Raw genomic sequence first — 22691 nt, forward strand, 5'->3', positions numbered from 1 at the left:
CAGGGTATCACAGAGAGCAGGGTATCACAGGGAGCAGGGTATCACAGGGAGCAGGGTATCACAGGGAGCAAGGTATCACAGAGAGCAGGGTATCACAGAGAGCAGGGTATCACAGAGAGCAGGGTATCACAGAGAGCAGGGTATCACAGGGAGCAGGGTATCACAGGGAGCAGGGTATCACAGGGAGCAAGGTATCACAGAGAGCAGGGTATCACAGAGAGCAGGGTATCACAGAGAGCAGGGTATCACAGAGAGCAGGGTATCACAGGGAGCAGAGTATCACAGGGAGCAGAGTATCACAGGGAGCAAGGTATCACAGAGAACAAGGTATCACAGGGAGCAGGGTATCACAGGGAGCAGGGTATCACAGGGAATCACATGGAGCAGGGTATCACAGAAAGCAGGTTATCACAGGGAGCAGGGTATCACAGAGAGCAGGGTATCACAGGGAGCAGGGTATCACAGGGAATCACATGGAGCAGGGTATCACAGAAAGCAGGGTATCACAGGGAATCACATGGAGCAGGGTATCACAGGGAGCAGGGTATCACAGGGAGCAGGGTATCACAGAAAGCAGGGTATCACAGGGAGCAGGGTATCACAGGGAGCAGGGTATCACAGGGAGCAGGGTATCACAGGGAGCAGGGTATCAAAGAGAGCAGGGTATCACAGGGAGCAGGGTATCAAAGAGAGCAGGGTATCACAGGGAGCAGAGTATCACAGGGAGCAGGGTATCACAGGGAGCAGGGTATCACAGGGAGCAGGGTATCACAGGGAGCAGGGTATCACAGGGAGCAGAGTATCACAGGGAGCAGAGTATCACAGGGAGCAGGGTATCACAGGGAGCAGGGTATCACAGGGAGCAGAGTATCACAGGGAGTAGGGTATCACAGGGAGCAGGGTATCAAAGGGAGTTGGTTTTATCCCTCAAACAGGGGTTTAATAAGACATCATGGACATTCACTTCATTCTATACAAGCAAACAAGAGTGTTGGAACACACTGGTTTACAGGGAATAGGTATAGAAACTATACCAGATGGCAAGAGAGCGAGCGAGCGAGAGAAAGAGTGAGAGATCTATCTTTCTATCTTTCCTGCATTCTTCTGGATCAGCACAGCTTACGCTCCCAGGCTCAGTCCACTGTAAGAGTGGAGGATGAAATAAGCAGAGACAGAGTGGCAGAGGAGGGAAGATAAAGGGGTTGACATGGACTTAAAGCACACCAGCACTCAACCAACTACCTGTCTAAGGCAACAGCAACAACTGGCTGAGGTAAAAATAGAAGATTTTGAAGCTCAAAGGGAGAAGGTTTTATTCAAATAAAGTCATTTTTTTAAATAATATATCTGTTCTGTCTATTTTCTTTGGGTAGATATTCCTGTCAGCATGTTCTACTGCGTGACAGGCACTCACTGGAGTAAAAATACCAGATGGCTTTATTCAGCAGGGAGAGATGAGCCTCCACAAACAACCATTTACCAACTGAATTAAATATGGATGAACGTATGCTACTGTAGGTGAGAACAAACAATAGGGGAGGATATCTCAGTGTTGCCCTCTTCTCTCTCTTCACTCAATCGTTTTCCCTCTCTCTCACTCTTCTCGCTTTCTATCTATGAATCATCACTTAAGTCAAAATAAGTTTAAAACATCAACCAGGAAGAGAGACATTAACCAATCAAGTTTTGTTTTGGTGTGCGCTTGGAGAGTCAGTGCCTGTCTTTGAACTAATCCTCCTAGGTTGTAACTTGAGATCTGAGCATGTAGTTTGAATGTTTGCACAAATCTCCTTTCAATACTGATGTATAATTTAGACTACATTAGTGTTACAGATATCTGAGGCAGAGATCTTGCAGACAGCTCCTTCGAGTTAGTAAACACACTTAGACATGCGAAAGATCTCTGCTACTTCCACAGTGCATCACCTCATCAACACTCAACCACGGCCTCATCAATTTCTCCCTCTCTCTCTATCTCTGAGTGTGAAGTTCTAGTGAGCAGAGGGTGTGGTCAAACATGTAAACTTTATCCCAGATAAAAACTGGCTTGATAGAGAGGGCATAGAGAAAGCCACAAAGAGAGGTAGAGTAGGTATAGTAAGGAAGGGTAAATGGAGGGAGAGAAAAGGGGAGTGATGTTCGACAGTAGACTCATTTAATATTGTCAAATTTGATCAACCAAATGTTTAAACATATGATGGAATGAAACAGATAATTAATGTATGGGCAGAGCAGTGCAAGATAAGAGAGATATGGCGGGAGTAAGAGAAAGAGATAGAGAAAGCAAACAAAGGTGTGCATATTGCTGAGGGGTCAAAGTTCATCTGACCAACCCTTGTCCTCCCTTCACGTGAAAACAAAAGACACTTAAACACTTGAGACTGAGCGAGGAATGCATATCCAGAGATAAAAAACTAAACAATAATAGAATAAAAAAATTAAACAATGATAATGACGTGACATCTCAATGTCATTCCACTGCAGAAGCATCTAGACAATCAGCAGCAAACTAAACCTGTACCAGGTGTGGAGAGACCAGACCTCCGGCTCTCGGTCCCCTACCTTCCTGCCTGTCACCGCTCCCCCTCCCACCTTGTCCGTCACCCAAACATGTCCCCCTCCCACCGAGAACACACAGGTCTGTGCCAGATCAGCTGATTGGAGTGCTGAGAGGGACTTGTTAATAAATGGATTATCTCAATTTCAATCAAGGATTACAGTCCGAAAGTCAAGCCTGGCCACAGCGCTTGACACAAAGCAGAATATTCTCTGTGCCTAAGAATAGACACCAACACAGACAGATATTACCCAGAACGCTTCGCTGTGTGTGTGTGTGTTTTAGCGTGAGTGTGTTACAATGTTGTTCTTGTAGGCGTCAGACCATCTGCAGCCTCTTCAGATTTCTCTCTGCAACTACAGCGTCACACACACGCACAAACACACACACACACACACAGCCTACACATCCTCAGTGCACTCGAGCATTCTTCCCCTGGGTTCTAAAATCATTGGAGGAGAGTTAGCGAGGTCTTGGAGGACTCACCACCCTATTTTTCTCACCAGTCTTTATCACTTACTGTAGATTAATGCATGAGAGAACCCTTTGGCAGAAGAATGAAGAATTAGAACATAGGACTTTAGATTCCGTAACCAGAACTGCCCAATCAGCAGTTTTCAGTGCCTGAGGAGGTTCCTCCATACCCCACCTGCATGGTGATGAGTTCCACAAATCCGGAAACTTCCATGGGGTGTCTCCTCGGTACACCCCCTATAATGCACCTATACACAGCGCCTTTAGAATCACCTGACTGGCTGGGAACCAAACCCCTGCAATATTGCATAATGTATAGTGTCCCTGCTTTTACCTATTCTACTTCATCCTCAGCACCCTCCTGTGTTCTGTTGTTCTGTAGTCTCATTAAACGCCCTGTACGAGAAGATGAAACGTATGAAGTATTCTAAACCATCAGGGGTTTTATTTGACTTGATTGGCTGCGTCCACAGCGGGGCATTCAGGCGGTGCTGCTCAGAGCTCCAGGGAGAGGGGACCCAGCAGAGGACATGGGTTCACTGCTCAGAGCTCCAGGGAGAGGGGACCCAGCAGAGGACATGGGTTCACTGCTCAGAGCTCCAGGGAGAGGGGACCCAGCAGAGGACATGGGTTCACTGGGAGGATGAAGACAGGGGGGAGAAATGACACCACCAAGTCAAGATTAAAGGAAGGGAGCGGGTGAGGGGGAAAGCGAGCGAGAGAGCAGGAGAACAAGAGAAAGACGGCTGAGGGGGGAGTTCAATATATGGCGGAGGAGTGCAGGGTCTGAAGGTAGCACTGCACAATGCAAATGGGTTCAATTAAGACCACGCCTAATTGAATTCTGGGGATAAGTGGAGGGGCAGGAGTCATGGACCATGCATCACTGGTGTTTGTTCTAGTGCACAGGGCTCCGTGGATGAATGTCTTTTTTCAAAACAAAGAGATTTCTGAAGAAATCTCTCCCACAGGGAGTCACTTTAACTAAATCCATGAGAATCCTTTGGTAACACCTGTCTTAGTGTCTCTACTGAAACCTGAAGGGTTCTGCACATCTCCACAGACTGCAGGAGGGGGCTCTCCTGGTCTAATGGCATATGTTCACTTGATGAGAAGGCTCGGTGTCTCTACCAGCTCTTCCTCTTGTCAACTATAACTGACTGCATCCTCAGAGTTTCCCTGACAACGATTTTTCAAACAGCCTCTCCACAGACATGTTTTCTTGTCTGAAGCAGGGTTAATCTGAGTCCATAGCCTCTCCCAGTGCCCAGACTACCAGACGGTTCCACAGGGCTGTCTAATTCACATCGCTAGAAATGGAACCTGACTCCCATGTTAGACCTACTGTTAGACAGCTAGAGACTCATTAACCAGGTGATCACGCCCACCAAACAACGGTGACTTTTATATGACTTATGATACGTTTCACGGTAACGCGCGCGCGTGTACAGCCAGCCAGCCGACCACACACAGAGTGAAACACATCGCTATGAACACACTAGGGATGTTTGTAGCGGCAATGATCTAACGCTTTACAGTTTCTGAACGGCTGTGCTTAGTGTTACTCATTGAAAGCATCAGCTACTTTGTCAAGTTTCAAAGAATATCGGTCTCTAATGACTACCAAACAAGTGGATCAAACTGAATTATTTCTGGCATTAACGTCCACATAATAGCAAGGCTGTGTGGGTTTATGTCTATGTAAATAACATCATTATATCTGCACACTGCTCCCAAGACGGTTTATTTGGTCTCTACCGGGGTTGTGGTTTATGTGGGAACGCTAAGACATTTGTTCACAGAGCTACAACCTGCTCAATTTTAATGTGTAAAACCTAGTACAAACGACGCGTGACACCAAGAGATAGACGAGAGAGAACGCTGCATATTTTGGCACAATAGCGCGTATTGGCTAACGTCACCTGCTTGTTCACAGAATGTCAGCACAATAGTAATCGGCGTGAACGCTTCTTGTTGAAACGATTCGGTTACCATCTAACAAAAAAGGAAACGAAACTGGTCCACGATAAAGGTCGCAAAATTCAAATTATTACAACAGCATACCTTCATTATGCCTGCCTCCTCCGCGACGTATTTCGTTTCTGTGTATGCTTTTCTTTTCCCTCTAGGGCTTCCTGTATTGATTGGTCCCCTGGTGCTGGTGTAGCTTGGCGCTGGTCACTGCAGGTTGCGCTGTCTCAGTGAAGGTACAGAGAGGCGTGCTCTCCGCGAGCTGAAGGTTCCAAATCCATTACCCTGCGCAGACAATGAGAGAAAGGACGTGCAGTGGGGATGGAGAGACTGTAGTAGGATAGTGGGTCCACGGCGACTCTGCTACAGTCAGTCAGACCGACGCGGAGACTATGCCTTCGGGCAGTAATAGGCTAATGGAACATAGGTCAGAATTACACCGCTTTCAGTACAGTACACTGCCTCTCTCTCTCTCTCTCTCCCTCTCTCTTTGCCTCTCTCTGCTGCCTCCTCATTGGTGAAGGAAATAAGGAAACGGTGATAAAGGAACCGAACGGGGGAGGAGGTGAGGGGGCCATAGAGGAGGGAACATGGTGTTGTAAAGGAAAGAAAAAAGACCGCCTTCGCTAGAAATGGATTGGATAATGAGCTGCATGGTGGTTCTCTGAAACCTTCTCTTTATTCGCGATGCCTACAAGCATTCATTAGTAAAAAATAAAAATAATAAAAAATAAAATAAAAAAGAACCGCTTGGAAGTAGAAGTTACACGTCAGGGTGATATTAAAGGCTTGTATAAAAGCTGGGAATCTCTATTGCACGCGGCACAGATTTGCCCTTTGAACGACAAACCGACAACCCAAGCATTTTCATTCAGGTCATGCCGGGTGACGGATGGCTGGCTTCTCTCATCACAGAGAGATTCGATTGTAGATATTTTAGGCTATAAGGAGATCAGGTCAGAAGTGTATAGTAGACTTGTCAGTCCAGCAGTAGTTATTTTGCTGAGATGTCGGCTTTCTTCATTCATATAGTATATTGCAATGAACAGTGTGGTGGTTTCATCAGAATTATCATACCATCTTCTCTTTGTCTCTTTGAATTTGTATTTGATTTTTTATATCTCAAATAAAAATATATTATATTTAGTCCCACATCAATGAACCAATAAGGAGAGCCTTCTGAGGTCAGAACATATCCATCAGAGAAGCAAAGGAAGTCATGCAGAGCAGATTAACTGACCAAGATGAAGCCATATAATAAATGATATGCTCAAGCCATTAGAGCATGTAATCATGTTCAGTATTCTCAGCAGTTCTATGTTCACTCTATCATTGATCACATCATGCTTTCATGACATCATGCAATCACACTCAATCTTATTGAAGCTCATTAAGGTAGTATACCTTCTGTGGGCAACGTGAACATCGAGAAGCCATGGTGTACCCCTCACTGTCTCTTTCTCACTCTCTCTTTCTTGTAGGCCTATCTTTATCTCCTCTTATTGCTCCCTCCCTACCTCCCCCTTTCTCTCTCTCTCTCTCTCTTTCTCTCTCAAACACACACTCACACCAACTCTTACTTTGGGTTGCACATTGGGTTACTTCACGCCTTCATATAGCTGCTTCACGAGAATATTTGAAAACATATTGCCATCAGATATTGTCACAATCTCTGGTGCACCAGTCACCGAAGCCATGATGACAGTCAGTGACAACCAATCATAAGCTCATATGTGCTGTAGTGTGCTGCCTGTCCTCTGCAGCAGCCAGCTAGCCTCTCGTGCTGCACTAATGGCTGTGTTTCTGCTGACCTCAGCAGCAGAGACACAGCGAGGCTCCGCTCTCTCTCTTCTCCACAGTTCTCTCCTCCCCTCAGTCTCTCTCCTCCCCCTAATTTCTACTCTCCTCAGCCCTCTCTCTCTCTCTCTTATCCTCAGTTCTCCTCTGCTCTCTCCAAAGCTCCCGTCCTCAGATCTCCTCTCTTCATTCCTCCTCTCCCGCCAGCTCTCTCCTCTCCTCAGCTCTCTCCTTTTCTCATCTCTCTCCTCTCCTCAGATCTCCCTACATTCAACACATTGAGTCTGCCTCGTGAACAAATTGTGCCAAGTAAATAAAGTTGCCTTGCCTCTTGTCCTGAGATCTCTCCTCAGCTCTCTCTTCAGCTCCGCTCTGTATTTACGCTTCCCCTTCTGTGATGTCTGGCTCAGGGAAAACATCCTCGAGCCAAACCAAGATAGCCCACTGGCACCACGTGTCCATGTGCAGTTTGATTAGAGGCAAGGCCTGGCTGTAGTGTATTATTGTGTGTGAAGTGTGTCCTTCAGTAGACCATTGGAGTTAGCTGGGTAGCTAGTGTCCTGAAAGACCTTGACATGGGAGGCTGAGACACAAAATAAGAGACAGAACACCAGAGTCCGAGACTAGACAAAATGTCACGAGAGATTCTTCATTCATGGGCTTTTCATTTCTACCGGCTTCATCTTTGTCACACAAATAAGCCTATCGTCTGTTATGCATGACTGGGTTCATTAGTAGACCCCTAATCAAGTGATAGCCTGCAAGACCCTATAGGGCAAACTAAGGTTGTGAGTCTCTTCCTGCCAGTGACTAAATAAATGGTGCATAGAGCAGAGCAGGTTATACTGACCTTGACTATTGGTAATTCTATAGGAAAGATCCACTATTGATTTAGTATGTCTATTGACTAGCCATCCCTTTGGAAGTACTGTGTGTCTTAGTAACCACTACTTACTGCACCCAACCTCAAACACACACACATACACACAAACTGAGAGAAGAATGGCACTCATAAAGTATATATACGGTATGCAACCACACATGCCATGCAGACAATGCTGATGTTTCTATATTAGTAGCTGGCTGCCAGGCTAACTGCTTTAGTGATGAGGGGATCATTAAGGTAGCAATGACAGCCAGCAACGTGGGGTTGTGTGTGTATTTGGTTGTGTGTGGTATAGGTTTGTGTGTGTGTGATATAGGTGTGTATGTTTGTGTGTGTGGTATAGGTGTGTTTGTGTATGTTTGTGTGTGTGGTATAGGTGTGTGTGGGAAGGGTATCGGTCTCCAGAGAGTGCGACAAGGACTAGAGCTAAGCCAGAGGAAGTGCTGAGCAGGCTAGCCAGACATTAAAATGAAGGAACCTTAATTGCTTTACTCATCTATCTGGAGAACACCAATATTCAGGACCACATTACACACACATGCACACACCACACACACATACTCACATGACAGTGTGTAGTTGATAGCTGAGTTAGCACCTCTTTGAGACTTCAGAGCCACCAACCAGAGAGCTGCTCGCCCCAGGTCCTGACACAACACACTGTCTCACCGGCTCTAATAGTTCCTTGTGCAAACCTAATCGCACTGCATCATTGGGATATGGGTTCACATCCTGTGGTAACGTGTCCTATTACATGCAGAGATGATGTGGAACCACACGCATGGTCACAAAAGTTACTCAAACAGTGTCCCCAGCTGGTAGATATGTGAAAATGCATGTTTGCCATAACCCCTGAGGTATGGGATCTTTTAAAAAAAGGACACAAGTGCACAGACACACACACTTTCCAGTCTCTTAATCTGCACCTCAGCACACTCAGTAATCTGGATTAGGGACTACAAAGTCTATCAGAGGGGACGAACTGATAGAGCTCAGGCTGGTCAAAGATCGTTCAATTTTGATGATGAGCAAACTGAACACCTGGCCAGCTGTGAGTGTGTGTGGTGTGTGTGGTGTGGTGTGTGTGTGTGTGTGTGTGTGTGTGTGTGTGTGTGTGTGTGTGTGTGTGTGGGTGTGTGTGTGTGTGTGTGTGTGTGTGTGTGTGTGTGTGTGTGTGAGAAAGAGAATGCATCAGTGAATGCATGAGTGTGTGATGTTGTCAATACCATGAACACATCACAGGCTACTGGCAATAATACAAAGAGATGGAAAATAACATGTGGCTCCTAATCAGAGCGCAACATTAATCCTAGTTTATATCTCAAAGATGACAGTCATTATCATGTATGCTCTCCCTGTCATGGACATGAAAATGTAATACCATCTATTGGAAATTGGGAGTGATAACGAGAGAGCCTTTTATGTGGAACCACATAATGTTCCGAACCACCAGCCGGTGGTTAGGGAATTGGGCTAGTAATCCGAAGGTTCCTATTTCAATTCCCGGCTGTGCAAAATGACGTTGTGTCCTTGGGCAAGGTTCACCCTACTTGCCTTGGGGAGAATGTCCCTGTACTTACTGTAAGTCACTCTGGATAAGAGCGTCTGCTAAATGACTAAATGTAAATGTAATGTAATGTAATGTGTGTGTGTGAGAGAGAGAGAGAGAGAGAGAGAGAGAGAGAGAGAGAGAGAGAGAGAGAGAGAGAGAGAGAGAGAGAGATGGAGATTTTTTAGGTTGTATATTAATTTACATGCAGTAAATACATGATTCATAACACTAACTTTATTGGACAACATAGGAATATAAAATTACAAACATCTTATCTAATTACTATCTTGTTTCAATGGGAATTAACGACTGGATGAAACCTCATTATGACTTGTGATTAGATGAGAGACGTTCTGCTCAAAGTCTCTCAACTGTTATCCTCAGGAAAAGCTGTTCTCTTACTGCAGTACCCATATTTACACCAGAGGGCAGTGTTTGATTATTTTTGGTCAATAAAAGAGAATGGGAAAGGGAACGGAGGTCTTTCTAGACCAGCCATTCCCAACCTTTTCTACTTTGCGACCCACTTGCATAACTCAAATATTTTTGCGGCCCCTTCAACAACACCAACGATATCATCAGTTAATTTGTGCTTACACATGTTTAACAACGCCACCGGATCCAAACAGATCGCTTTCAAGGCATATTTTTTTGAGCGATAAAATAAGACTTGTAAATCAGCGCCACAATAAGCAGACATTGTAAAGAGAGGTAACCTGCATAACTACAATCATTCCTATAGTTTCATATAACATAACGTTAAATAGCATATTAAAACATCGGAAACAAATATGCCAGACCAGTTATTTATGTGTTAACAACTAGCGACTAGCAAGCGAGATGTAATAATCAGATAATTGAGTACATTATAATGTAGCAAAAAATTGTTAGCTAGCTAGCCTTTACTGCTTAAATCCGTTCATAGCTAAGCTAGCTACCTTTGTAATTGTCGATGTAGCTCGCAATGTACAATTTGAACCCCTTTTCCGTCTTGCTTGAAGGACAGCAACATAGAATCTCATGTACATCGTTGATTGTCATTTTGGGAAGATAACCCAAACTCCTCATCAAAATGGCATTTTGTGAGCAAGAACTATAGCCTATTAACTGCTAGCTACCAGAAGTTGTTGACCTGGCTTAAGCAATTTGCGGAAGGGATGTGTGCATAGTGGGCGTATATATGCAAGCGGAAGTGTCAGTTGGGCTACCGTCAAGTTTAATTTTGGGGGGAGCTACCAACAAAGTGCCAAGCTTAACTATTGGCCTTTTCGTTCATGATGAATTAAAGGCAAAATAGCATTTAAAATGTGTACACATTTTAATAATAATTTAACAACAGTATAAATTCTTTGAATTTTTATTAATTTTTCATATTTTAGGTTTTATTGATTTGGCGGCCCACCTGCATTACCCTAATGGACCGCTAGTAGGCAGCAGCCCACAGGTTGGGAATCGCTGTTCTAGACCAAATAGGGCTGTTCCTGTGGGGTCAGGGGTGGTATGAGGTGTTGAGAGTAGCCAGTTTGAACCAAGTACCTCTGACAGAAACAACGTAGGAGGGTGTGACATGGCTTCCGGTCAGTTTCTGGAATCAGAGACCCACAAGTCCATTATTATTATTGTGCCCTTGAGCAAGGCACACATTTTAAAAGTGCACTGTAGCAGTGTGAAGTTGTGCTGTGCACCCTACCCCCCCCCCCCCCCCCCCACGCTCCCCCTATCCCCCAAACACACCACCCCATTCCTCCACACCTACCTGCATCACCCTCCATGTCCTCAAGGTATAAGATATTAATCATGGATTTCACATGGATTTTCTCTGCAGAAAAGAATACCGGCTGCTGCCTAATTTGTCATGGCACAAACTGATACAAGTACAACAGGACCGGAGCAGCAAATCCTGGGTGGGTTCCAGGGAGATTACAGCGTCTTAACATCCAGGCTTACTGCATGTCACTACCATTGATGTCTGCATCCCCACACACTGCACCCTGATTGTGATGGAAAAACAAAAAAATGCTGCGAACAGCTACAGTCCTCTTTCTCTTCATCTCTCACTCGCTCTCTTTTGCTATCTGTCTATCTCTCTGTCTGTCTCTCTATCTCTCTTATGTCTCTCTCTCTTTACATCTCCTGGCACTCATTTCTCATTGTAGGTGACCCTCTGAGGAGTGGTATTGTCCCTTGACAGGTAATACCAAGGGGGTTGTCCTACATTTACATTTACATTTAGCAGACGCTCTTATCCAGAGCGACTTACAGTAAGTACAGGGACATTCCCCCCGAGGCAAGTAGGGTGAAGTGCCTTGCCCAAGGACACAACGTCATTTGGCATGGCTGGGAATCAAACTGGTAACCTTCAGATTACTAGTCCGACTCCCTCACCACTCAGCCACCTGACTCCCTCCCTTGTCTTATTAGCAAGAGTGTGATTGGATGGTTTATGATGGGTGTGGAGGGCTTTATTGCGACACAGAGCTTATGTAGTTAATCATGTAGTATTGTGGTATTGAATCCAGGTCACTAGTGTGGGGCTACTACTCTGGGTTAGCCCAGTGTGCTAAAGCCTTAACATTACCTCAGAAAAGGCTAACCTTGTCACTTTAGACCAACAAAAGGGCATACGCCCTCTTCAATCCACTATGCACACATAACTTCCGCATATTGCATAAGCCAGGTCAGCAACTTCCGTAGCGAGCAGTTACGTGAGTTTTCAAACAACTAATGCCGTTTTGTACAGGATTTCGATTGCCTTCCCAAAATGACAATCAACAATCAACCATGTACATAGGAGTCTATGTTCCTGCCCTTCAAGCATGAGGGAAAAGGGGTTCAAATTGTACTCTCAGCTACATAGACAATTACGAAGGTAAGGTTTATCTAACTCACACAGTAAAAGTGGCTATCTAGGATTTGAGCTATGTAGGATTTGAGCAGTAACGTTAGCTAGGCTAGCTAAAATGGAAAATATGTAAACGGGAGAGATCTCTGTGAGGGCGACCTGTTATCGGTCGATGAAAAAAAGCGAGAAGCTGCACAATCTGAGTGTAGGGTTAATAAGAGAGCAATAGTTAAGGGTTAACATAACCTGTTCTGGTTATTAAAAGTCACGTTTCTTTACTTCACCGGAAGTTCTATACCTGGCCTGGCCGTGGTAGTAGCCTCTCTGTCTAATGTGTGCTGTCTGTGGCGCTGATGGATACTGTCTTCTCTGATCGCTCAAATAAATGTTGCCGTGAAAGCAAACCTTTGACTCCAGTGGTGTTGTTAAACATGTATAAGCGAGAATTACATAAGTGAACGGATGTGTAGGGCGGCCGCAAAAATATTTGAGCTATTCAAGTGTGACGGAAAGTGGAAAATGCGTAAACCTTATTTCCAGTAAACTTGTTATAATAGTTTTCCAAAAAATACATGTCAAGCTTTTACGCTTTAGGGGGCACATTTTCAGTTTGCAGAGGGTATACTACAAATTATAAGCTAATACTCTTTGAATTGCGATTCCAGCGAATAGCCTACTGTCAGAGTAGCCTGGTCCTAACCAGACTCTCGTACATTGCATTTGTACAGAGTCTGGCCTCGCTCCATTGACAAGCGTTGACTTCCTTGTAGGCGGGTACTCTGTTGAAGTTTAAAACTATTAGATCTGCCCAGAGCCACTCTGATCTGCCATAACCAATCGCTAGCGTTCGCCTTAGCCAATTCCTTCACCACTACTGTAACAGAGCTAGCTGCCGTAGCTGGAAAATCAAACTGTTCCCGAACCCCGTGGGGAGGAGGGCCACAACATCATGGCCACCAACAAAACTCAGCAAAACTTGTTCTTGCTCCAGCTTTAGCTGTTGGATATTCGGCAGCGTTGCCACAACCGACCGAATGGGTTGCTCGCATCTTTCTCCGCCGCCATTACGGAACTACAACACAAACTAGCGCGACATCAACGTCATCGTTCTCAGCCACTCCCTCTGTTCGCTGATTCGCCGGTAGAAAATCAACCTGAAAAATCTGACTTACGTACCTCATGGCCAGACCTATGTACAGAAGCAAAAATAAAATTGAGCGGAAGTACGTAGGAGGGCAGAGCCAGGCTACTGTCAGAGTGACAACGTTGTTAAAATCAGCTTGTTTAAAACGTTTTTATTATTAATGAAATACAATACGAGCAAACGCTTCAAATAACAGTAGAAGGGGAACACGAAAACATAGTATAGTTTAGGATTTTTTTACACAGGATTGAACTTTTTTCTTAGTTTTGATGCAACTGTTTCAGCTCCCACATCCTCTTGCACTCAGGAAAATAATAGAACCCCTAGGCCTATAATTCTACACTTTCACGCTTTGTATTTTGAAGAGTAAATAAGCAGCAACAAATGTATGTTGTATGATTTTTAATCTATTCATATTCGATAGGCTATATGCATAGGGCTTACTTTTTATTTATATATAGATAGATCAGTAAACAAAATTAAGCCTACACTTATGACAGCTTGTCTTTTTCCAAAGGTGTGGACGTTTGATATTAGTTTAATTAGGTTAGGAGGCGATAACTGCTAGAGCGGCCGCAAGCACACCTCAACATTTCCCCAGATAACTAGACAGTAGACTAGACTAGACTGAAATTTTGCAGAACATAATCATATAAAAGATAACTAAAGGGGGTAGCCCTAAATTTCAGTGACAGAAAGACAAAGCAGTGTAAATGACCTCAACAGGCAGCAGCAAATCATTTTCTGTCGACATGTGATTTAACCTCCTGACGCCGTATCCCTGCCTTTAATAAGTTTCTAGGCTGCCCTCCCCTTTAAGCGACTCAATTTTTCTTTAATCCTGAATTGATGGCTTAAATTCGAGACCGATAGTGCACAGAGGGGAAAGCTTGAGAGATTAATGAGAATCGCTTGCAAATGTAGCCTCTCTCTTATTATAAAATATACTCTTATTTTTGTATCACTCAAAATCAGAAGATTCCACTCTCTTGTTTCACTATTTTTATAACTACTCATTTTATTGAAATGGACACTCATTGATCTACAATGAAAAGCACTTTGGAATGGTCAAAGAGACAAAATGCCAAGAAGTTCCGATATGCTTTCCTCTGCATACGTGAAATTTGCGGATATTCATTTGGAATTTAAAGACGGAATAACTCTTTAAAGTGAAAGAAGGATAGGCTACTGCGTTTTAGTGCGATGAGCTGAGAGCGACAATTCCAGAAATGTATGAGGACAATCGCAAAAGTAAGACAGACATCAATTTACTACAGCTAGTTGTTGCACTAGGTAAAATTCTATTTTTTTATGTGCAGATACAATACAGCTCTCTTAGTTCATAAATCTTGATCATCTTATCTCGTGTGTTTAACCGCGTTTTTTCACACCTTTTAGACTCACATTTTCTCTTAAGCTACAGGAGTGTAACTTTATGACAGAAAACTATAATTCTGCCTCCCTTGCACGAATACAATCCCAAAATCGTACGTTCTACTGAATTGATTTATTTTTTATAAAAAATAATCTAACTCAGGGAGCGATAGATTGACTCTCAGGAGACCTAGCCTGCATTCTGCTTTACGGCACCTTTTGACCTCAGACAGCTGTTTCAGTTGCACATGGATAACATTAATTTTATTGAATGACAGACTGCATCTTAAGATTTAATCATCATTTTATAGTTCAATGTGTAATCCAAAACATGAATGCAATGCAGCAACCTAAACTGAAATGACAGTAAGAATAAAGTCCATCTCAGCTGCAATGCTGCTATTACAAACATTTAGCCTAAGGAAGTAGTAGGCCTACCTGTTTTTACGTGTTGGCCTACTGTACAACAGAAGTTTTTGCGGTGTCTTGTTTGGTTATTAAACAGTTAATTAACAATGCGTCAAGGACTGTGAGAATTTATCACTAATGATGGTATGAAGACTCATTTGAAAAGTGAATTCCCTTTCGTCTTCTGCTAGTTCCAGATGAGAGGAGAATGATGAAAAATCAAACATAGTGTTCTTACAACTTTATGGAGTTAAACCACTCCATTGTATTAGATCAACCAAGGTTGTGGTCAAACATCCTTCACCAGGGTCTGGAGACAAACCTCATAGCATCAGAACCAGCTGTAGCTCCATGCCCTTCCCCAAGGTCCAGACTATGTTTTGGGAACGGTGCTGTACCTGCCTAGTCAATTACTGCCCTGTCATCCTGGTATTAATATGGCGCAATGCCTAACAAGACAGGCAGGAAATTTCCATTAAAAGCACGTCTCTATCAGGCTGCTACAGGGAAGCTAACCTTGTGAACTTCCTACAGGATCTTAGCTCCCACTGCAGCCCAAGGTGATTACAGGGAACAGTCTTATCACCGACTGATAGGAGGCCCTCAGTAGCGCACACAATCCAGGATAAAAATGATTAGAATAAGCTATTAGAGAATTTCCTGTCTTTCTATGCTGTGCTTTTACTTTAATTTTCTCTCTCCCACACAGATACATGTTTTTTTCTCTGTCTTTCTCTGTCTCTTATTCTCTCTTTCTCTTTCTGTCTTTCTTTATCCGTCCATCTCTCTTTTTCTCTGTCTTTCTCTGTCTCTCTCTTGTCTCACTCTCACTCTCTATTTCTCTCTGTCTCTCTCTCACCCTGCTGTGTTCTGTTCTGCCATGGGCTTTGGGTGTCCAGGACTGGGTCGTGGGGTTCTAACACATAAACCATGGCCCAGAATCCCTTTCGCTCTCTCATTCATACACATACACTTACATATATACATACACATACACACACTTCACAAACACACTCTTACTTTCGCACATGCTGTCCCCACTGCACACACACACCCACATACACCCCCACAGACACAAACACACAGAAACACACACACACACACTGCTCAGGCGCAGAAGTGGGTCACAGCTGTTCTCTACAATATGGCTGTTTTCACCTACTCCACTGATTCTCACCCATAAAGCTCGGCTCTAATTCTATCCTTTCATTCCACTGTCCTGCTCTGCTTCTCTGCTTCATAGACTCTGGCACATTCCAACACACACACCTACAGTACATCTCATTACCGTCCATCAGTCTGGCCGCTGCCTCACGACTCAGATTCATGTGCTTAAGATGCGGTTGATTTGGGTTGCTTGGGGAACCGAGTGAGTTGGGTTTGAACTGTCAAGATGATTCCATTGGCTTGGAGTGGCCAGGCAAAGCAAATCAAATGCACCTTAAGTATGTGGAAACTGTGTTGGAATGTTTCTGTGGAACTTATAAAGGATGGCCTCTTCAAAATGTGAAGGATCTACCTGGAGTCTAATCTATATTTCTAGACTATTGATACAGAAGGAAGGTAGAGCCCACAAACTCATTAGTCAGGGGCCAGAAATGGAGGAGATCTGAGGTCTGGTCTCTGTGGGCATGTGCATGTATAAGAGCCAGCATCCTTATGAGTGAAACCACAGCCTCACCATGGACCACGGTACTGCTGATCTTTACTTAAACATCCTCCTCTCTCCTCCCTTAGGTAATGGCCGGAACGGGTACACCAAAACAGACGAAGGAGAGGATGGCGAAGGAGAGGGAGAGGAGGAGGAGGAGGAGGAGGAGGGTGGAGAGGGGGATGAGGGAGGGGAAAAGAAAGACATGGAGTGGGAGGAAGGGAATGAGATGGATGAGGAGAACGGAGGGATGAGGATGACCAGGACGGACACCCTCTACTCCACCACCAGCTCCACGGCCACGCAGAGGAAGAAGAGCCAGCACGCTAAGAAGCAGGTGCAGGGCAGCAACCAGGTGCAGCGGGCCCCCCGGGCTCTCTACTGCCTCAAGCTCAACAACCCCATACGCAGGGCAGCCCTCTCCATCGTAGAGTGGAAGTATCCTTCACCTGGTCAAACCTGGCAACCTCCTGGCTAGGCCCCTCGACTTGACTTGTTAGCAAAGTCCCAGTGATTACCGTTGGACAACTCTGCATGAGTAATGAGTCTGTCTGGGATGTGCTGTGTCCTAGTTTGGTGTTGTGTGCTTTGTAGTGTCCTCTCTCTGTCGAGTATGATGTTTCTTAGCACATGTGTTTCCTTGACCTTGACCTCTCCTCCAGACCCTTTGACATCTTCATCCTGATTGCCATCTTTGCTAACTGCGTGGCGTTGGGCGTGTCCAAACCCTTTCCAGAGGACGACTCCAACTCCACCAACCATGACCTGGTCAGTACTCTCTGACTAGCATAACTTTAGCACACCTCTCATTCATGCAGTACTGGTTAGCACACTGCTAATTAGTTAGAACCGGAGAGACACTGTGAGTGGATGTATCGAGGAGCAAATAAGTGCCACAGTATCCTTTGTGTGGGGCTTGGTCACCTGGTATTACAGATACAGACAAGTTTTCTCTCTCTCTCTCTCTCTCTCTCTCTCTCTCTCTCTCTCTCTCTCTCTCTCTCTCTCTCTCTCTCTCTCTCTCTCTCGCTCTCTCTCTCTCTCTCTCTCTCTCTCTCTCTCTCTCTCACACACACACACACACACACACTCACTCCCTCTGGCTCTCTCTTCCTCTGTCCGTCCAGGCCAGGCTTATGTAACAGTAGCAAGGTAAAGGGAGGTTGGTGGCTAGTGTGCCCTGCCAGCCAGAGGGCTGAGGTGGGCTCTGGTTGGATCCAGGCTAACCTTGCCTGGCCTGGCCACGAGCTAACTCACTACCCAGGCTTCCTGGAGATCTGACACAAACCTGTGCATGGACATGACCCATCCCACCTCCCTGCGTGTGTGTACGTGTATGCATGTGCCTGTGCGCGCATTGTATACACGTGGAAAGAGTATAGCTCAGTAGTTAGAACAGTTGACTGCAGATCAAGACATCTATGGTCAGGATAGGTCTGTAGGTTCTCCAGCTAATCTGTGTCGAAATACGTGGGGTTAGAAACACGTCCTTTAGTGGGAGTCTGATGCAGCAGAGCTCTTTCTCACCAGTGTGTGGCAGGATCAGCACCATGGAGAGCTCCATCACTGACCACTGTAGTCACACCCAGTTCTGTGTGTGAATCTGCATACCTGCGCTGGGGAGCAGAGAGGGCGAGCAACAGGAAGAAGATAGGGGGGTGGGATGGAATGTGAGGTCGAAAGAGAGAGAGGAAAGAGAAAGGGGGAGAGTGGAGGGAGGTGAAACTAGTCAAAATTAGAGAGGGGGGAGGGGTTTGGAGAGAGATTGTAACTGCCTGTTCGTTTGGCTGCTCTAAATGCTCCAGTCCAGATAAGCTGCTTACTTTCTCCTCTCTCCATCCATCCCGCCGATCTCTCTCTCTCTCTCTCTCTCTCTCGTTTTCTCTTTTTCTCTATTTCTTTCTTTCTCTCTACCCCCTTCTCTTTTTTCTCTCTGTCTCAGTCTTTATTTCATTCACTCTCTCTTTTTCTCTCTTTCTCTCTTTCTCTCTACTCCCTTCTTTCCCCCTCTTCCCTCTTTTCGACTGTGTGCGTGTTTGAGTTGTACAAACAGCCTAGATAGTTCAGGTGCAGAGGCTGAGGGGCTGGAGGGTAGAGCGAAAGGATGGAGGGGGCACTGGGACATGTTTGTTATGGGTCTGTAGACTACATTCTACTCAGTCTTTAATTTAGAAGGCTTTTCCTTCTTATTCACCCATTATTTCGGAACATGAAAAACCGATTAATGTACCAAAGCACCTAGAACATAACAACGCACACACACCAAATCCCAACAGAATTAAAAATGATTTCACTGTAATCGCTACTCCTGTTTATTCAGAAGCCAATGTGTTGCCTTCATACGGGCTAAATTGTCGACTGGATGTTAAGTAGAACTTGTTCGTTGTTTTACATCACAATTAATATTCTCATAATCCATACAGTTGAGTATTATGTAAGTCTGGATGATGTTATTGTGCACTAGCCTATACAATACGTTTCCTGATGCATTACTGCTTTTGAGTCAGTGTGATGTGATGCAGAAACAAGACAGATGGAGCACAAGCTACATATGTTCAATCAGAAACGTACCATCTGAATCATGCAGCATCTATATGATATCTGCAGTGTATGGAATGTAATATACTGTATTGCAGTAATGTACTCCACAGGTAAACAGCAATATTGAAAATGTAGAGTTTTATAACCAAAGAAGTGAACCTGCTCTGAACTCTCTGCATTATCAGCATGGGAAAGTGATGCTCTATTAGCCCCCAGATTGTGTTGAGCGGTCAGAAGAAGTTCACTGCTTTGGTTCCTAATATTCCCACCCTGGGGTGCTGTGTTTGTCGTCCGGGGCTGTGTGAGCGTCGCTCACTGTGCTGGCTGCTGTGTTTGTCGTCCGGGGCTGTGTGAGCGTCGCTCACTGTGCTGGCTGCTGTGTTTGTCGTCCGGGGCTGTGTGAGCGTCGCTCACTGTGCTGGCTGCTGTCTTTGTCGTCCGGGGCTGTGTGAGCGTCGCTCACTGTGCTGGCTGCTGTGTTTGTCGTCCGGGGCTGTGTGAGCGTCGCTCACTGTGCTGGCTGCTGTGTTTGTCGTCCGGGGCTGTGTGAGCGTCGCTCACTGTGCTGGCTGCTGTGTTTGTCGTCCGGGGCTGTGTGAGCGTCGCTCACTGTGCTGGCTGCTGTGTTTGTCGTCCGGGGCTGTGTGAGCGTCGCTCACTGTGCTGGCTGCTGTGTTTGCTTCTCTGCTCCCTCCACAGTGTTCTCTGTGCTCACCCATACATCCACCCTAGATTGAGACACCACTACACTTTAGGTTAGGGACACATTCGTGCTTTGCAGAATGCAGTACAGGCATGGCCCAGGGGCTGTGTGTGTGTGCGAGTGTGTATGCTTGTGTGCATGTCTGCACGTATGCGTGTGTGTGTGTGTTTGAGCCCTGTGCGTGCTAGGCAGTTTGTCGGTAGGAAAATGTATGAACAGAGTGTGCATGTAAGAGTGGGCGAGAAGGCCAACTGTGGACTGTGTGCATTGTGTTTGTGTGTCTGTGTGTGCCTCTTTGTGTGTGTGTGTGTGTGTGTGTGTGTGTTTGTGTGTGATTCTTCTGCTTCCTTGCATACATATTAGTGTTTCACATAATTTAAGCAAGTGTGCCCCTGTAGCCTGGCAGTGAAAACAGGGTCTGCATGCATTTGTTTGAAGGAAAGGGCAGCCTGGGTGTGCGTGTGTGCGAGAGAGTGCAGAGGGTAGTCAGAGCAGTGTGTGTGTGTGGGGCAGTGTGTGTTCCAATCTGGCCAGACAGGGCATTGAAGAGAGAGGGGGGGAGAGAGAGAGACAGAGAGAGAAAGGGAGAGCGAGAGAGAAAGGAGGGATGATGACAGATTGGTAATCCTTTGAAATGCTCACAAATTCCCATTTGAGAGCACTGTGGGCTGGCTCGAGACTGGCTGGGCTGTACTGTGTTATCCACTGTCACACGGTGACGAGCAGTTTATAGCTGTGGGAGTGAAAGGAGGGTCTGGGTCCTGGCCCCGTGAAAACATCCCCATCATGTTCTTGATTGGTCGACAGGGTTCATTCAGGGTTCTAAAAGCGATATGCAGTGTGTCTGGAACCTTTCAGCCCCAGTCTAAGAATTCTAGGATGTGCAGGCTAGTGTGAGTCTTTGTGTGTGTGTGTTTGTGCATGTGCATGTGAAATGGAAAAACATAGATAACATACAGCCAACAGGTGTTTGTTATTCAATCAGGTGGATAGTACCATCATAGACCTGTGACTGTCGTCAGAACATAATATAGGTTACAGTAGGAATGCATATGTATGGATGAATAATAACACAGAATACATGAACAGAAAATCAGGCCATAGCTGATTGACTGACAGTGAATAAGACAAGCTCATAAGAAACCCCAGGTTTCTCCTACACTGTGCACATCGGACATGCTCTTTCCAGATCAAGGAAGTGTAAACAGATGCTCCAGTACTTCCAAACAGTGCATCCTGATGTGTATGTTAGCCTCCTATCTCTCTGTGTCTCTCTGCCTGCAGGAACAAGTGGAGTACGTGTTCCTGATCATCTTCACCATCGAGACCTTCCTGAAGATCCTGGCCTACGGACTGGTCATGCATCCCAGCTCCTACATACGCAACGGATGGAACTTACTGGACTTTGTCATCGTCATCGTGGGGTAAAGCACCCCCCGCTCTGTCCCCTGTCCTACCACGTCACACCCCCTCGGAGTGTGACATCATACTCCTCATCTTCATCGCCCCTCGGATGGGAGATGGAGCTTTTTGAAAGGACTCCAATGAAAGCCATTACAAAATTTTTTTAGACGCATCGTTTGGGGAAAACTAAAGCGCAGTATTGAAAGCACGTCACCTCCTCAGCTCTCAGTCTTCTCACTCACGTCCTGTTCTTTTCTGCCTATGTCTTCGTGTCGTGCAGAGTCTGTGTCAGACTACAGGTTGTCTGCTCATCTCCCTTCATCCCCTATTATTCTTTTCCTCCCGTCCTCCTCTCCTCCATCTCTCCCTTTTGCTCTCCTACTTATGGATTATCTGGATCTGGACCGATCTGGCACTGTGTGTGTGGCGTAGAAGCCCTCTACCCCACCCTTCCAGTCCAGAGTCCCTCTGCATATCTCTCTCTTCTCTCTCTTTCGGATGCAGTCTCTCTCTTTTTCCTCCTCTCTCCGCCCCCATCTCTCTCTCATCCCTCTCTCCTCATGCTTTCCCTCTCGGTTTCTTTCCTCTCTCTGTCTTTCCTTCTTTGTGTCTTCAAATCAAAAACAGCTTTGTTTCCTCCAGACCTTTTCAGCACTTAACTGTCATGTAAATATTCTTACCACTGAGGATTCAAACGAGGATTCTTTGTAGGGTGTTGTTCTCCATGATGTTCCCTGACCCTGTGATGGTCCACAGACACGGTCAATACATAAACGAAACATTTGTTTGCGACTTTCAGCAACCAACAGGAGTCATTGTGAGGACGTCCTATATTGGTTGTTGTCTTTCTATATATTGGTTGTTGTCTTTCTACAAGGGGAGACAACAGTAGTCTTGGCCTCTGTCATAGCTGAGGCCTGTAGCCTGCCAGCTTGTGTAGTCCGGCTGCTGTCAGATGTGTGCTCCAGACATGTTTCTGCAGTGAGCTCTGCTGACAGGGGCCCACAGTGGTATGATGACAGCATGTGTCTCACAGGAGGACAGGACACGGTCCAGGCCAGGCAGTCCTGACCCTAACCTACTTTCACTAACGATGGAATTGTATTTATCTATGTCGTTGTCATCCTCGTCTTATTGGCCTAGGTCGGGGGTTCGTTTATTTTCTGTTCCCCTGACACCTGAAACCAATTAGTCAGACTGTTGGACTTCCTGCCCTTCCTTCAGAGTCAAATCTGACCTGCTGGCAACTACAAGGTTCCATGGTTCACTGAGTTTCTGTCTTTGGTCCAGTACCTCCTAACGCCACATTCTGTAGCATTAGTCCAGGCTCCAGGGTTTGGATGACATGTTTTTTTTTTCTGTCACACACGTGAGTGGCCCCTTCCTA

The 22691-nt window shown here is 45.5% G+C and overlaps 1 protein-coding gene across 1 annotated transcript in view; it reads left to right on the forward strand.

The window, feature by feature from the left end:
• The first annotated feature begins 14452 nt into the window (after positions 1 to 14452).
• The window catches only part of LOC136945662 (voltage-dependent L-type calcium channel subunit alpha-1D-like), a 25067-nt gene continuing 16828 nt past the window's right edge, over positions 14453 to 22691 (forward strand). Inside the window, 4 exon segments of the mRNA XM_067239623.1 lie at positions 14453 to 14474; positions 16743 to 17094; positions 17319 to 17424; positions 21185 to 21324. Of these exon segments, the coding sequence (XP_067095724.1) occupies positions 14453 to 14474; positions 16743 to 17094; positions 17319 to 17424; positions 21185 to 21324 (620 nt within the window).

Source organism: Osmerus mordax, chromosome 7 (genome assembly GCF_038355195.1).
Source record: "Osmerus mordax isolate fOsmMor3 chromosome 7, fOsmMor3.pri, whole genome shotgun sequence".
NCBI classification, from domain to species: Eukaryota; Metazoa; Chordata; class Actinopteri; order Osmeriformes; family Osmeridae; genus Osmerus; species Osmerus mordax.